The following is a 16,802-nucleotide window of genomic DNA, read 5'->3' on the forward strand; positions in this document are numbered from 1 at the left end:
TCTCAGGTTTTCTTTGACTTAAATCTTTGCATGATTAATTGTGCGTTGCGTTTAATTGTAGTCTATTGATCAATCGAATGACACGGCTCTACTGTAAATGAGGATGGGGAGGAGCCGCTCGAGGTTGTAATGCGGTTCTTTTGTTTCGCTGAGGACTTTGCAATTTTCATTACCTGTACCAATGGGAGGAGGCCGATATGAGATTGATGAGGACGTCAAATCTCTTGAGAAATTACGGAGTTAGCATCCGAGGCACTATGTCGCTGGATGCTTAGCTCCGTTGGGGATTCCGAGGAATTAATTATCACCCACAGCTTTCCGCAAACCTGGATAAGCCTATTGTACCGTGATGAAATTTCATTTCATTAATTTGTCAAATCCTGTTAGTGGGAATTATGCTTGTGTCATTTGCGGTATTTAGCAAGACTGGACAATGCATCAAATTATTGTTGTATCTGTCGTCTAAACTGGTATTTTTTTTAGCAAACGCACAAAAATAATCACTGAAGTTGTTGTGAGAATATCATGTTATGCATAACAATGGAACACGATTCCTCACTTCGATTATCAGTATGAAACATTTGCAATATTATAAGGTATATCAATATTTATGTATCCTTGTAAATAGGGATAATTATTTCAACCGTATCCCCAGTTCTTATATTATTTAGACTGTAGTGAAATATGTACGATTGTACATTGCTTGGGTGGTACATTATTCAGATTAATGTCAGTTAATCATGGCTTTTCTGCTTCTAGTCCATTTCAATCAGCTGCATTTGTTGGCTGTGCTGTTACATATTTAACTGGTCCACTCAATAATCCTTCAATGTCAGCAGCAGTCAAAGAGAAGCAGCATCCACACCTACACTTATGAGCTACAACAAAACAGTGAGCTGTCATTACTTGCTCGGTGGGTCACCAAGCATTTCAGATCCCACATTCTCTGTCTTGCAATTTGAGCTATTTTGTAGAACTTAATTGAGGCATTTTGACCGTAAACAGACCCAACAATTCAGGGACACAAAGCACCAGTACACAGTGTCATGCAGATACAATGCATGAAAAGAACATGTTGCTGCTGATGGTGGTCTATTAAGGGAGGCTTTTCCAAGTATTTTACTCAGGAAAACATCTCTGTGGTGCAAATTTAAAATGATTTAAACTGTGTACAAAATGAAATTATAGTTTCAAAAGCTGCAGCATAAACATCATATATATATATATATATATATATATATATATATATATATATATATATATATATATATATATATATATATATATATATATATATATATATATATATATATATATATATATATATATATTTATAACTTACTTTATTTATCATGGTGAGTCAAAGCCATTATGTTCACCTGGAAGACTAGTAGCACTGCTGATGGCAGGGACATGGGGATGGGGATTAAAACCCTGCTAGCCACAGTGCTGAATTTCAACCCACCCAGGATATCTTTGCATTAGCTGGCTTCACTAAGCCTGACAACTGCAATCAGGATAAGAAGAGTCATCGCTGGGTTATCGAATCGTTAATTCAACCCTGTTTTTTTTTAATGTAGCTATCTGTGTGTTAACATAAACAGGCAGTGTTTGTACCATATGACCAGTCACGGACAAGACTAGCAAACTAAAATATTTAACAAATATTAAGAAATTTGAAAAAGGATCCAGAATCCAGGGTAAAAGTAACACAGTTGCTGCTGCCAAAGGCAGGAAGAGAAGCTGGCAAATTAAGTGGACCGGCTTATCAATATCACTGTCTCATCATGCAGATCTGGTTCTAATTACAATTGTGTACTCCATTAAAATAATGTGCTGCTTGGGTATATTCTTGAGAGAACTTCATTCTTATTTCTTCAGCCTCCGCCCACCAGTTTTGAACGGCCTTAGGAGAAAATAAAGAACAAACATATTAAAAACATCCTTTCAAACAGGTAAGTTAGCCTACCTGCACATCTTATAAAGGTCAGCAAATACACAGCTTTATTTGTTTTGATCAGTCTGCAAGGAAATGGAAGGGTGTAATACAATAATTGTTGCCACCACCCAATTACACACCACTGTCTCAAACAGTGGGAACAGCAAACCATCTGTCTCATACACTGACATGGCATCAGTGGTTGCTGATCATCCGTATCCACAAGAAAAGCCGATGCAAACAGTCTGCCGGGGTGTGACTGCACAACTTTGATATGTCTTTCATATACAGTAGATACTCTTTAGAAAAGCCAAAGGGGTTTTGTCTGTCTTTTTATATAAGCTCTTGCCTTGCTAATGATTCATATTAAATCAAACGTTTTGTTCAGGGTGTTCTATATGCTGCACATCGGTAAATGACCTATACAAATTAGTGATGGATTTGTATTGCATTAATATATTTATTTAAATCTCGAGTGATTTTGTAGTGTCAGTGTGTATGTTTGGCGTTCAAGCTGTTATTTATTTTACTCATTCTCTATTTTCTAGGAGAAGTACACTATCGATTATCTTATGGTAACATGTCTGGCCTTCATACAAAGTTGTGATTTCTGTTATCGGGACACCTCTGACAGTCTGTCAACACCAGAGCTGAGGAACAGGATGGCTTGAAAGGAAAAACTCGATGCCAGATGAGAGGCGATCGAAGCCACATAGAGAAGAAAGAAAGAAAGAGAGAGATATGCTTGTGTATTTATTTATTTATTTATTTTTCATTCTTTCTTTCACGCAGCGCAGAGACCCTGCACTTAAGGGATCAAGAACAGCATCTTCACTCTCGGTGCAATCCATAAATATGATTGTTTCATTCAACTCTCTCCACCCCATCATTTAACACGCTACATTTTTTTGACCACTCCCTGCTTCATAAGTGGAATTGCTCTCCCTCCCTTCATCAAAGAGACATGATAGCAGCGATACTGTACAGTATATACTTAAAGGCATTTGTATTCGGCGGAGCCACTTCACAGGGAGGGAGTTGTGGTTGGATTGCGGTAACATGATATGCGTTGGGGTAGAGCAAAGTGAAATTGGAGCATAGCATCGGATTGTTGACAAAATGACTGATATCGGCTCATGATGTGACTCTCTAACTCTAACCCTCTAACTATGTCATTCGGGGAGTTAGTTGCATGATAGTATGCATCCACATTTCCAAAGTTTGATAGACTTTACGGATATTCAGTTTAGATGGGGCGGGCTATTTTGAACCAATCAAGGAAGTTCTCTGCCTTAACGATCTATAAACACAAACACTGTTGCTATGGATATGCTTGATACTGCCACGCCCACACTGTCCTGTCAAATTGTCTAGACATTAAAGAAAAATAATAATAATTAACTTTCATAATACTTATGGGCATTTATTTTCAATCAGATTTTTGTAAAAAGGTTTTTGGGACACCAAACCCTGGTGTCATATGTTGATTTTTTACTATTTTAGCCCAGGTTTCAAGAGGCTTTGCAGGAAAAATGGTTGTTAGCCTTATATGTAAATGAGATTTGTTAGCGTTCCCATATCAACCAAGAGGGAGATTTGGATGAAAAGTTATGGAAGAACTAACTTCCCTCTCTTCAGGGTGGCTGGCTGGTTGTGCAGGTCTATGTTTTTTTTCCCCTCATGTGAAAGGGATCAAAGCAATCTCACCCAGCCCTCTTAAGGAAGATAGATGTACGAATGTGGGAAATCAAATCTGCTTCAAAAGGGAACACCATCGGGAGCCGCTGGAATGAGAAGGTGGTTAGAAAATAGGAAGTGTGAACTCTCTCTTGTTGTTGCACTGCTGGGAAGAGAACACATCAGCTGTCTGCTGCCGTCCACAGAGGGTTCATTGATGACGTCTGTTGTTTGGGTGCGCTTGGGTTCAATGGTGTAAAAATCTGTTTTGGGAGTATGTCCACACCGATTCTCAACAGAGCAAGTAAGCAAATGCATATCGCACACAATGTATATGTGGAGAAGGAGAAAGGGGACTTACAAAATGTGCTGATAGCATGAAGCGGAGATTTTATATTTTGTCAAACATGCTTTGATATGATAGTGTTGATGCTTGTGAGTCCCTCCCCGTCCCTTTAGCATATGCTCTGGAAGCTGATTTCGCAGCTTATCGCCTGCTCTGAGAATATATAGGCCCTGTGAGCAAGGTGTGACATCAAAAAGCTCCGACAGATAAAGAAAAGAGAAAAAAACTCCCCTTTTATTCCTTGGTACTGACACCTTGCCTTCCTCTTGTTCAGAGTGGAGGCTGTGCGCTTTGGATTAGTGTCATCGTTGCACAACAAGGATCAACGTACAGTCCATCCATACTCATCGCTTTTTCTTGTGATTTTTTTCACTAGATGATGAATATGTGTATTTACTGTAAATCCTGTCTTTCATTTAGGTTCAGGCACCTTCGTCATAACATGTACAGTATGAAAGCTGATTCAATGCCTGAGCTGCAGTTTGCTCACTGATTATTTTGTGCTGTCGGTGGTGGTGGTGGTGGCGGCTTGGGATTTTGATTATGCAAGGTTGTAAATTCTGAGAAGGATGTTTCATTTGTGTGTTTGTGTCACTCAATTCCACCAGAACTGAATGACATGTTCAATGCCATGTAGTGGAATTATATATACATGTACCACCATGAGTAGATTAACCCATTGATGACTATGGCAATCTAGGATGCATGTCCTTAATGCCTGAGGGTTTTCTGAAAAAATAGTACGAATTGTCAAGTCTACCAAAACCTTAATATCTAAGCCTGTGTAGCACATAGAAACATGAAATAAAATACATTTAAAAGTTAAGGTTCACAGGTTTTATTTAAACATGCTCCCTTAGCGCTTACAAACCAACAAATATTTCTAAAAATCGTCAAAATTAGATGAATTAGAAAATTATTAAATATTGTTAATAAATAGATGCAATGTGTTGTGTGATTTTCGTCAGTAGTCTATAGTAGACCTTGATTCTGCGCACCAAACGCCACTAACTGTTCTGTCGCCGACATAGCTGGCATATTTTTTTTATTATTTTGTTTTGTTTTTTTATTTTTTATTTTTTTGATTGACATGATTTTCGGCAAACCACACAACTTTTGGGTGGTCACGTGGTCTTAAAAAAATCAACAAAACCCACCTCATGTGTATTTGAACCAATGACAGTGCATTCTATGCTGGGAATGCCATGAAAATTAGATAAAGTAATAATGCTGCACGACGCAGCATCAGGCAGGAGAGCCAATGTGGCATCGCGCAGCAGCCGTCATCAATGGGTTAAGTGAGGGCAGTACTTCCATTTAAATCTGCATCATTGGTAAATCAAAGTACATTTCCGAAAATTCTATTGATTTTGGAATAATCTAGAAGTAACTGCATACTGTAGTTTTGGATTGACTCACATAATCCAGTGGATTATGTTATTTATTGTAAGCAAAGTTGGATTGCGAGATTATTGTGATGTTGAGTCCACAAACTCTGACCTCACGATAATGCTGTAGGTAGATGTGTGTCTGTGTCCGTGCCTGTGTGTGTTTGTGTGTTTTGGTCACAGCTGTGCATGAGTGAGCGCTGGAAGGCTTCCTTAGACGTGAATGTAAAATCCTCTCTCTCAATCTCTCTTTTATTTATTTATTTTTGTCCAGGTGGGCAGGCAATAAGGCTCGACAGAAGATGCGGCGGGGGTGGTGGCTCGTCAGATGGCTTGGGACAGGAATGGCAATCCTCTCTTTGCTAAGCCACAGCTGGGGCCAGGACACAGAAGGTATGAGCAGCAAGCACTGGGACTAAATACCCTCAGGCTTCCCCCTGTACTTCATTTAACCTTAGCTGCACTGCAAAGAGGACACTCGTGATGTGGAAAAGACGATGTTTCTCTCTTCACTGTTAGGAGGAGCACAGCGGCAGAACAAACTTTGCACGACAGCGTAACACAATTTTTTCCCTGAAAAATGATGTGCCACTGAGGTGTAGACCACTTGAACAATTGCATTATGAACTCTAAATAGACTGCGGTTAAACCTTATTTTTTGAACTCTAAATAGACTGCGGTTAAACCTTATTTTTTTTTAAAAAGACAATAAAATGTATAGCTCCAAGGTCTTTACTCAGAAAATATTTTCTATTGCAGTTCTCCCGTCTTTGTGTTTTGTGAATGTTGCCGGAAAAGTTTGACTTATGAATACCTCCTGTTTATGTAATCCTCCCACTTATTACTTAGAGCCAACTCAGTCCATCATTACACATAATGCACTGTTGTATTCACGAATAGCAAGAAGAATGATAGTGTTCCATCCCGGTGCCTTCAGTAATAGAAATTATAGATTTAGTTTGAGTTAACTTTCATTTGGGTTCAAGAAAAGTTTGAATTCATTAAGGTAGAGGTGGAACAGAGCGTTTTCAGATGAGCTCTGCACATCTACAAGGTGCTTCACTGCAAATAACTAACTCACTGTATTCTCAGTATTCCTTCTTTCAAATGTACATCATTTTGAAAGATAGGGGTATAATGCAGCTTTTTCCCCTACACTGATCTACCAAGAGGTTTCTCCTTGTACTACTTATGTTTAAGATCCCAGCATAACAGAAGGAATCTTATAGTCACTGACTTTGTGGCAGATGCCAGTTGAAAGTGGATGTCAGCTTTGTAAGATTGGCAGGTCTTTAGAAATAGTGCTGAGGAGAAGCCGCACTTGCCATACAGACGTGCTTTAATCCTCCCCCTTGTGTGCAAACAATGCACATAATTCAGGTCATATTTTGATTTTCCCCAAAGTTGCTTCCTTCATGTGTTTGTTTGTACATCATTTCAGCAGAGAAACAAGTTGACAGGTGCCTTGTGGTTTCCTTTTTGGATGTAGTTTCACTCCTAAGGCTCTGACCACATTAATACATATGCGATGTGTGCATTGATGAATCCATTGGCCCAAAACATAACATATAAGGAAGTGAAGAACGGCCCTCAAAAGCTTTAGATGGTGTTGCTTTAATATCCAGGCATATCTATATATATATTATATATATTACATATATGTTACATATAATATAGTATATATATTATTTTTAAAGTAGGTTCACTGACCTTGACGTCAAATGAATCTCTGCTTAAAGAAACAGTTCGTGCTAATGTGCGCTTATATGAGTTAAGTGTTTGAATTGTCTTGTCCTCTTCTTCTAAGACTCATGCAGGTTAGTGAGGTCAGTCGTTGCTATAGGAAAAGTTGACCATTACGTGAAAGGATTTTAATAGAGGCACATTTTAATTATAAAGTGAGTCATTGTACTTACACTTTGAATGTGTAATATAATATACTTCTACTTATAATTCTTACTCACCATAACAGACAGTTTCAGAGTCTGTCTATCATGTAGAAACAAATGACCTACTTTATGCTTCCTTCAAATTATTTCTTGTGTAGGAAATTATACATTAATGTACTTCAGATTGGTCTGAGGGATGTTGGCCGGATACAATATCATAAGCACACTTTAGTTGCTAGGTGCAAATATTGTATAAGGAACAAATTGATGGCTCGGTGCAGAAGGGGCGTAAGTGACATTTTCAGAATTGTACAGGAGGTAGAGATTAGTCTTCAAGCAATTCATATAAAAATATATTTTTCTAAATGTCTAAAATAAAGTGTTACCATATGTTCTCCTTTATTTATATCAGATTCTCCAAATATATTCGATAACCCATTTTCTGTAGTATAAATGTTGGTCTTTTCTGCAATTCCTTCATATTGTCAGCTCTTTTAGCCTATTTATAATGCACTTACACCTATAGTGACATTGATCTTTTACCTTTTGCTAGAACTTATCAAGAACTTTTAAAACAATATATTAAAGTCATTTTCACCAAATATGTCACTCACGCCCCTTTTGCTCCAAATGTAATATTTGTCAGCAAAAGTAATGCTGCTAAGTTATATTTTGACATTACATTTTGATTGTCTCCTAAAATGAAAACAAAAATTAAGTTATTTGTTATTCTGTGTTTTTGCATGCAATTAATAGATAGTAAATAATATGGATGTAGCATGCGGGCTGACCTCAGTTATTCACACGGCATCCAATAATCCTGGTTTGTGCGCGTCGCCATTTTGTGAGGGGAAGGGAGATCGCTGACATATACCTCCGAGGCAAAGTGAGGGACAACGGGCGGGGAGCTGTCACTCAAGAGATCGCGCCAATACATTTTAACCTCCAAAAGAATAAAAACTAGCGTGGTCCAAAAAAATTCACCCCCCTCAGTGTTGTCATGGAGATATGACCTAAACATACAGACTAAAATGGTTTTGTGGACCAGGCTGTAATAGGTTTAATAAGACTTTGAAAACGGCCTGTCTAACAAGTGAGTTAAAGAAAAATTGCTCAGTCTTGGTACCACCCCCCCAGTGGCACTTCCGGTTACTACAGTTGTGGTCACTTCCTTATTGGATGCTGGTAAAAATCGCTGAGGTTGGGGCTTGATGCAATCTTAAATGTCTGTCTGCACAAAAAAAAGAAAACTTCAGGATTCATATATAAATATTTCTCAATAATAAGTAATAAATACTTATGCCTTACAGCGTGAAGGACTGGTTGTAAAAACAACTCTGTGAATCGGTCCATCTCATTGCAAATTACTACATAATTCCTATGAAGCCCATGGAATATCATTAAACAATACCCTTTTTAAAATGCTTTCTCTACTGATATGATCAAAACCTGTCCTGCCATTGTTCTCTTACTGTGTCAGGGAGGTAGGGGTGAGGGAGACAGTCATTCTGCTGATTGTGGATGTGCCTGCAGCCTGTAATTTGACTGCTAGCAGACAAAATAATAACCAAAGGTTGCAGCTAGGAATTAGTGATAGTTACACAGCAATCAAATGAGCTCTGATTGTATCAAAGTCTGACAGCAAATGACCTGCAGTGTCATGGTTGTAATGAGGTAGCGGAGAGTGTGGCGCAGTGCATCTGAGGGCGACTGTGGAGGCTTTTTGTTGCCTCCTCAGTCTCACCCAGGGATGAACTCTTTGAGCAGGGATTTTCACCTGACTCAACAGCACCACTTCCCTCATCTTCCAGCCCGTAAATCCGGCTGCACCGCCCACCTCGAGGCGCCCTTGATTTTTTGTGTCTGATCGGTCCACTTGTCTGTTGTCTGCCTGTCAAATGAAAGTAGCAAAATTTTCAGGTGGCTTAATAACGTCATGGAGGGATGAGAACAGCAATTTCCAGTGGGCGTCACACAGTGTCTTTGTTTAATTAGCAGGGAGACATTATGAGTCTCAGACCTCATAATTAATATGAATGTGCACACAATGGCCGCGTTTCCCAGATTCGATCGTTCTTTGGGACCAAAGAAGGGTCGAAATAAGGGTGGATATATACCCGGTGCATATAGGCACACACATGTGAGAGTGGAAGAAAGCGGCAGCAAAAGAAACAAGCGGGCACCGTGGTTTACCGCGGAGGAGATGGGCGTCTTAGTGGACGAGGTCTGGCAGCACCGGGGAGTTTTATTCGGGGAAAAAGGGGCAAAAAGAACATCACGGTGAAGAACCGTGTTAGGCAGGCCATAGCCGAAAATATGTCCCCCTCCAGCCCATGTGGCCTGCGTGACTGGCGTGCTGTGAGGAAGAAGTGGCAGGAGTTCTAGAACCAAACAAAAAGGAAGAGTGCGAAGGTTTCACTAATCAATCTCCCTTCGTTGCAGGTAATGCAGACGCCCAGTAAAGACAGCGCGGAGTAACCCCTCCCCCATATGGTTTCAATAAACTATTTTGGTTTCTTTTCAACCATGTATTGTGTGGATAATTTTCAAACCAAGCAACAAAAAGTCCCAGGCAATTTGTAATTTATCTAAGCGTAGGTTAATGACGTGTGTGTATTGTGCGCCCTTTCAACAGCATTCCAGTGCCAGACTTTCAGGTAAAGCACCCGGACGCTGCAGCAATAATCATAGTGTGCAGGACGTAACATGTAGCCTACATCTGCTGGTTCTGTTTATTTATTTCAGCCTTCAGGCCTGATAGTTGATATGGGTGATGTGGTGGTTGTGGGTTTATGGTTTAGTGATCAGTGCTTGCTTGGTGACTGGTGGTAAAGGGGTAGGGGCTGGGGTTGTTGGACCTCAGAACAGGTTGATATGTTCCTAAAAACGCAGCGCAGCCAGGAGCTGCATCTCCGGGCTGAAGGCAACATTGCAGTGGGTTGCTCTGGATGTGTGGAGACACCAGCGTGATCAGCCGTTGGATCTCCGCACGGGGCAGCCGCTACTTTGCTTGGACGGCCCGGTCTGATAGCACGTCCAGTGGGGAGAAGTGCCGACGCACGTATGCATTTATGTAAACCGTCTGGCTTCGCGCACGGCGAGGCTGTTGGTTCGCAGCGAGAAGGTGTTGTATTGCAGCCATGGTTTCTCACACGTGCTGACTTTGGCAACGCCTTTTTAGCAGGTGGAGCTGCTTCGGGTGAGGTTCAGCTGAGTTCAATTAAATCTGTTTCTTTGATATCTGTGAAATGCCACAGGGTTATTGATGTTTTTTAATTTTTTGTGTGGAAAACGTCTAATTCATTAAAACACATTTTTTTCCACTACTATTAGTCTATGTTTATTGTGCCAGTGGTCCGCATTGAGCATTGTTTTATTATTTCGAAAAGTGGAGGAAATACATTTCCCTGATGGCATGATCACTGACGATTTGGTCGCAAAGAAGGTTGTAAGAGTGGGTCAGCTCCATCTTGCAGTTCCATCTTAGTGAAATAACTTCTTTCGCTAAGAACGAATCTGGGAAACGCATTCTTCTTTCACAGCGTTCTTAAGAGCGCTCCAAAGAAGTACTTAGCTCCAAAGAGGCTCTTAACGAATCTGGGAAACGCGGCCAATGTCTGTAAATGGAGTTGACCTTGACACCTGTTAGGATATATTCAACAATTACATTAGTTGATTGTATTGAAGAAAAGTGTCATATTATTAATTTGCCCTTCCTCAAATGAATAAAATATTGTGTACTTGAAATAAATTGAATGTGTCTTTTAGCAGTAGTCTGGCATGACCACTTCCGCCAGCGTCTATTCGCTTGCGTCGAAAAGCAACGCAGCCCTGACGCAGCCCCCTCCTTTTCCGGTTGCTGGCTTTCCCCTATTGTGATCCCCCTCAAATTCGGAAACAATTCGCTCACAGTCAACCCGTGTGCTTATGTGCAGCGCTCTCTCACACACACACACACACACACACACAGGGTGTGAGAAGTCACATTACTGTAGACGGAAATAAAGTGTGGCTATACTTCGGGATAATAATATTGGCGGCGGCGGTCCGGGACGCAGCCTAGTTTAGCCTAGCCTAGCTGTCCAACTTCATTGTACAACTACCCCCGGGCAGAAATACCCTCATAAACTCTGGAAAATGAAGCATGGGGGTTTGAATTGAGCACCGGACCTTATAACCAGCTAGATTAAGATCCGCCGTTCCCTTTCTTTGGTGAGGGACTAAGCAGCGGTGTTTTAGCGACGGGGAAAGATTCCAACGGCTTCCACTATCACCTAGCAACTCTTACGGCTACTTGCTGCAGTTGGTGTAGCGCTCACAACGTCAAAACCCTGTTCTGCCTGTAAACAGACGGACTACGGCTCTGACTACAGCGATAGGAGGTGGTGACATAAGTTCTCGAATGCTAAAAATTCTACTCGACCGCCGTAGCCGTCCTCTCAACCGCCGATGATAATGTTACCAGAGATAACACTACGTGGCTAGTTAACTCCGGTTAAGTTATCCCGTGAGCTCCTCGGGGGCTAAAGTGTATGGTGTCTTGACATGCTGGTTAGAAAGCAACACACTATGTATATTCCTTTTGTCTTTAAAGCTCCCATATTATACACTTTTCGGTACTATTATACACCATATTATATGGTCTTAGTGGTCACTAATACGTTTTTCTTTAATTGTTTGCTGAAAAAAACTTTCAGATAATTTATTGTACTATGCTGAAGTTCAGCTAATCTCACAATGGCCTATTTTTTAAAAAGAGCTGCAGCTCCCCTCGTAAATATACAATCTTTGCGCTGCCCCCGCCCCCTGTCCGGAAGCGAAGCCAGATACGCCTCGCCCTCTGTCTGTCAGGGCCGTGGACCAATAAGAAATAGGGGTGTGGGCTGCACAGTGGAAGCTTCTGGCTTTCCAGTTTGTGAGGTCAGAAAAGGGGAAAATTCTGACTGGAGTATATTGGGTGGGGGAGGGGTGGTGGTTTCAGAAAGGGGGATTGTGAGAAAAGGAGAGTGTTATTTTTTAAAATATTTTGGCAGTCTCTAGACACACTGTGGACCCATGGATATGTTAGAACACATTTAAAAAGTGCATTTAGCATAATATGTGACCTTTAATAGTTTTTGTGTGCCGTTTGCGGGTTTAGCCATTTCTCTGACAGTCTCTGGACGTGAAGACGTTCCATCAAAATAAGTCCCCCCCCCGGCACTATTTTGCAGGACACCGCTGCTGCTTCCCGGGGTTAGCCCCGCCCTAGATGATTGTGATTGGTTTAAACAAATACAAACAGGCTAGTCCAGTTTCCCCCGGTTTCCCCACCCGAATAGACGGCTCTAAACAGAGTGCTTCCAGACCATACTACGTGCTGTAGTTTGGTCTGGCTTTGCGAGACTATTTAGCAGTAATGGATTTCTAATAGCTTGTTCACCACGGAAAATACAATTTAAAAGCAAATTATGATCTTAGAATCTCTTCTTTTAATGAAATACTGTTATAAAGATAAATCTCACCTACCAAGGGGTTACCATTTAAGAAATCATTATATGAACCCCATGTATGTCCACTGGTCCTTTAGAACTAGCAAGCCTAGCAGTTTAACACATATTTGATGGAAAAACTTAGTCATGAAGTCCAAAGTAGGGCGGACAGATGTACACTCTCCATACTTCTACGTAAATCCCTCCATTGCTAAGTCCAGATGTCGGGCAAATGCATGTGTGCACACACTCCAACACGCAAACATAATCAGTCGTATGTGTGTGACTGTTTGCTTGTGTGTGTGTGTGTGTGTGTGTGTGTGTGTGTGTGTGGTGAGGTGCGGTGCGGATTAGTTAGTATGCCTGTGGAAACTTTTGCCATGTGACATCAGCCCACCTCTCACACACTATGACCGTCTCTCTTCCTCTCTCACTCTCTGGCTCTCTTCCCATCTGCACATCCATTCTGACCCACAATTGTTTGTCTATTTTTGGGATTGTCTGATTAAGGGCCAGATGTGCAGACTGTGTCTTTCTGCTGCAGAAATCCTGCTGAGTGGGGGGTAGCAGCAGCACAGTGACAGGGACGAGGATGTTTTAATCTGCCTGCTAGTGGAGTGTAATCAGGCCCTGGGCAGCACAATAAGGCAGGGGGGTAGGGAGGAGGTCGTGAGGGGGGCACTCTTGGTAATGCTGGGGCTCTGTGCTGCCTGTGGTCTGTACCAACAGCCCCACACTAGAGCTCAGTCCGTAAGCAAGTGCGTGCACTGCAGAGCTATTCACAGTGAGTGTGATTGCAACCTTTGCCCTCCTGTCTGTGTAGTTAACCCCACAGAGCGACACACATGGGCTCCAGTGAAGGGGTGGGGGGGACGGGTACTGACGGTGAGATGGAGGCGGAGCGCCCCCTACACAATAGTAAAGGAATCCCCTTCTCTCTCCCATTATCAGCCACTAATGATTTACATCTAGGATTAATATCCACCTCTATCTCTTTAACATTCTTCTTCACACCCATCCCCCAACTATTCTTTCTTTTTTTCACCACCTGTCTGTGTCCCACTTGCTTTCCATTTTGCACTGACGTGTACTATAGTCCTGACCCCTTAAGAATAAGCACTGTACACACACGCAATTACAGCGAGAAGCCCCAAAGAGAGACCCGCTCCTCTAATGATGAGAGATTCTGAGAGAAATAAATTGAGAGAGACGGAGGCAGAGACAGTGATTGCCTTCCTTGAGCCAAACATAGACATGCTGTAAAGAGAACGCGCACAGCACTGTCTGTCTCCTCATCGATTTAACTGTTGTTTTTTTCCTCTCAAGTAAGGCGACGTTGAATGGCTGAATGTCTACGCGCAAATTGGGTGTGCTGCAAGATTGTGGCTGTTCACAAAACAGAACGGACTCACATATTCCCAAGTATTCTTTCCCTTTGAGTTGGGTTTGATTTATTTTTTTGTAGCTGCTGTTATAGTTATTGGTTTATAATTGCATCAAATCTGTTGTTTTGGGGAAATGCAATAGCATGAGATCAAAGCTCTATGTACTGTACAATTGACATCTCATGAAATTGTAATTAGTTGCTGCAAGCAAACATTGAGACTTTTTAGTGAATTATGAAACCGTAGGCTTAGAAACAAATCCTGGAGCAGCATCATCTTTCAGCCATCAGGCGCATTTCCTTCCTGAATTACAGTGGTTTACTCCTTCGTCTTAATCTGTTGTGTATTCCATTGATAGAAGAGGAGCATGGCATTTGCCCATGACTGTTGAGGATGATTGGTCACCATTATGGAAAGGTGTAGCAATTAAATAATACAATTGACATGTTCTAACAATGTCCTGTGGCAGCTCTCACCAAGTGCATCAGCTATAGGGCCACACTAACTTAATGTAATAGCCAAAGCTACAAAACAAAGTAATAACACACATTCTCAGCGAGTCTCACTATGACTTGAATAATTGAAACACTCTGCTGTAAGAGATCAATTCTAAGAGCATTAAGTGACACGTTTGCAGATTTAGCAGTACAACAGCTGCAGTATTTTAACCACAGAGTGATTTTTGTATTGAACAAGTGTTCACTATATCTGTTCATTATGAAATGCATTCATGTAGATGGCAGGTTGGAGCTTTGCATCGATAGGTGAATGAAAAATTCATACCTGCCTTATACTTAGTTTGTTTAGCTGCAGTTCATGTGAACATTTAGCAACTTATTCCAGAGATGATAAAAGAAACAACTGTACATTATAATGCAATAGAATGTGACACCTACTACCATTAACGAGGCTCATAATGGTTTGTTTTTATGTTGAGTGTGTCTCGGAACGCGTTATTATTTAGGGCTTTTGTAAGTATAAAGGCCTTTCTCTGTTATTAGTTTAACATTTCTTATTAGTTTATGCATTTTGAAGTTTAAAGTAAAAACTATAAAATGAAACACATTTAAAGTTTTTGAGAAATGAAAAATAAAAACTAGTGGGAGATACTCAGAACAAAAAGCTACACTTACTGTATGCTGTGATCTCAAATGTAGAGTCAGAGTACCTCAGTGGACAACTGGTCCCCAGCCCCCATGACTTCAGTACACAAGGTTTCAACCTTCTGTCTGCCAATGAGCAGCTATTACCTGGCAATGTGTGTCACTGCCCTTTGTCTGACCCACCGTCTTTTTCCAAGCCCAACTGGACCTGTCCCAGAATGCCCCTCTGCCCTACTGAAAATGGATCCCTGCTAAATAAACTCTATCAATCCAATGGTGAAAAAACATCGTTGACCCTGTTTGCTCTTTCTCTACTCAACCCTTTCCCCCGGCCGCGTGGCACCCTGGGGATTAGCCATAACTCTAACCTCCAACCTTGGCGTTTTCTGAGTAGATTCTCGTCAAACCAGATTTCAGCAGACATCCCCGCCTCAGGGGGACCACTGGTAGAAGAGAGCAGCTTTCCATAGGCTCTCTTAGACATTCCCTTCATAATCACATGGGGCCTGATATTTATGTGAAAGGGCAGAGGCAGTTATGATTGCATATGGACATGACTTTTATGATAAGGGGAATCTTGTGTTGAGTTGGCAGTTTGCCATCCATGTAAAGGATGAGAAATTAGTTCCCAAGTTACCCTTCATTGCGTATGCCCTTTCTCTGAAATCTCTCTCTCTCTCTCTCTCTCTCTCGCTCTCTCTATCCTTTCACTATTTTTAATGAGTGGCTGCCCACATCAAGAGAGGGCAACCATGTTTTGCTGCAGATTGTGAAAGGTTTTGTGTTTCTTAGTTATCTAAATAAGAAGCCTCTGATCCTTTTGTAGGTTTGTTGTCCCTTTTAAAGGTCTTTGATATCATTATAATTATATTATATTATGATCTCTTATCCATGGGAGCAGCTCTTTGATTTGTTGGTTGCTAAAAAGGTGTTTTTTGCAGATGAAGCCACAGGAGAGCACAGGCTATTGAATCAAGTGCCAGGTTAAAATGCCTTTTGAAACTAAATGTCAGTGAGCAGAATTCAGCTTGCCTTGGTAGTCCGGTAATACAGCGATCGATGAGCTGCAATGTAAAAAGATGAATGGCTTAGGAGGTTGTCTGCATCTCGGACTGTATCATTGGCAAAGTACAATTAAAGACATATGTATTTTTTCCAATACACGAGTTCATAGACACCCTTTGCAATCCCCCAAAAAAACTTCTAGATGAACCATACACATTTCTGCCAACTCTAATCAAATCCTTTATTAGTAATTAGTAATTGATTGATTGATTGAGTAAGGCTTTGATAGACAAAGATTCATTAAACAAATGTGAGGGTTGTATTAGAGCTATCACTTTTAATAATAGGCTGAACATTGTGGCTGGCTGCTAGCAGGAAATAGATTTGACTCAACAAGATACCTTTTTATTTTTATACAATTGTGGTGGCTGCATAAAGTGATGGTGACAGGTTCAGTACAAATCACCATGGAGCTATTGTTTTGTCAGACTTTGACAGGTGTTAAAAATCACCACTTCCTGACATGAAGATTATTATATTATCATGTCTTTTGATTGTCTTTTGAACAGGCCTCTCAAGTAAACAGTGCCCTGATTACG

At 41.0% G+C, this 16,802-nt stretch overlaps 1 protein-coding gene across 1 annotated transcript in view; it reads left to right on the top strand.

The window, feature by feature from the left end:
• Positions 1 to 5,652: 5,652 nt before the first annotated feature.
• Positions 5,653 to 16,802, top strand: part of LOC307257938 (protocadherin-15-like) — a gene marked incomplete at its 5' end in the record, with an annotated part of 140,002 nt that continues 128,852 nt past the window's right edge. The window contains one exon of the mRNA XM_080037302.1: positions 5,653 to 5,743. Within this exon, the coding sequence (XP_079893428.1) occupies positions 5,653 to 5,743 (91 nt within the window). The remainder of the gene's footprint in view (positions 5,744 to 16,802) is intronic.

This window comes from Ammodytes marinus (genome assembly GCF_949987685.1).
Source record: "Ammodytes marinus genome assembly, chromosome: 11".
In the NCBI taxonomy this organism is placed as follows: Eukaryota; Metazoa; Chordata; class Actinopteri; order Uranoscopiformes; family Ammodytidae; genus Ammodytes; species Ammodytes marinus.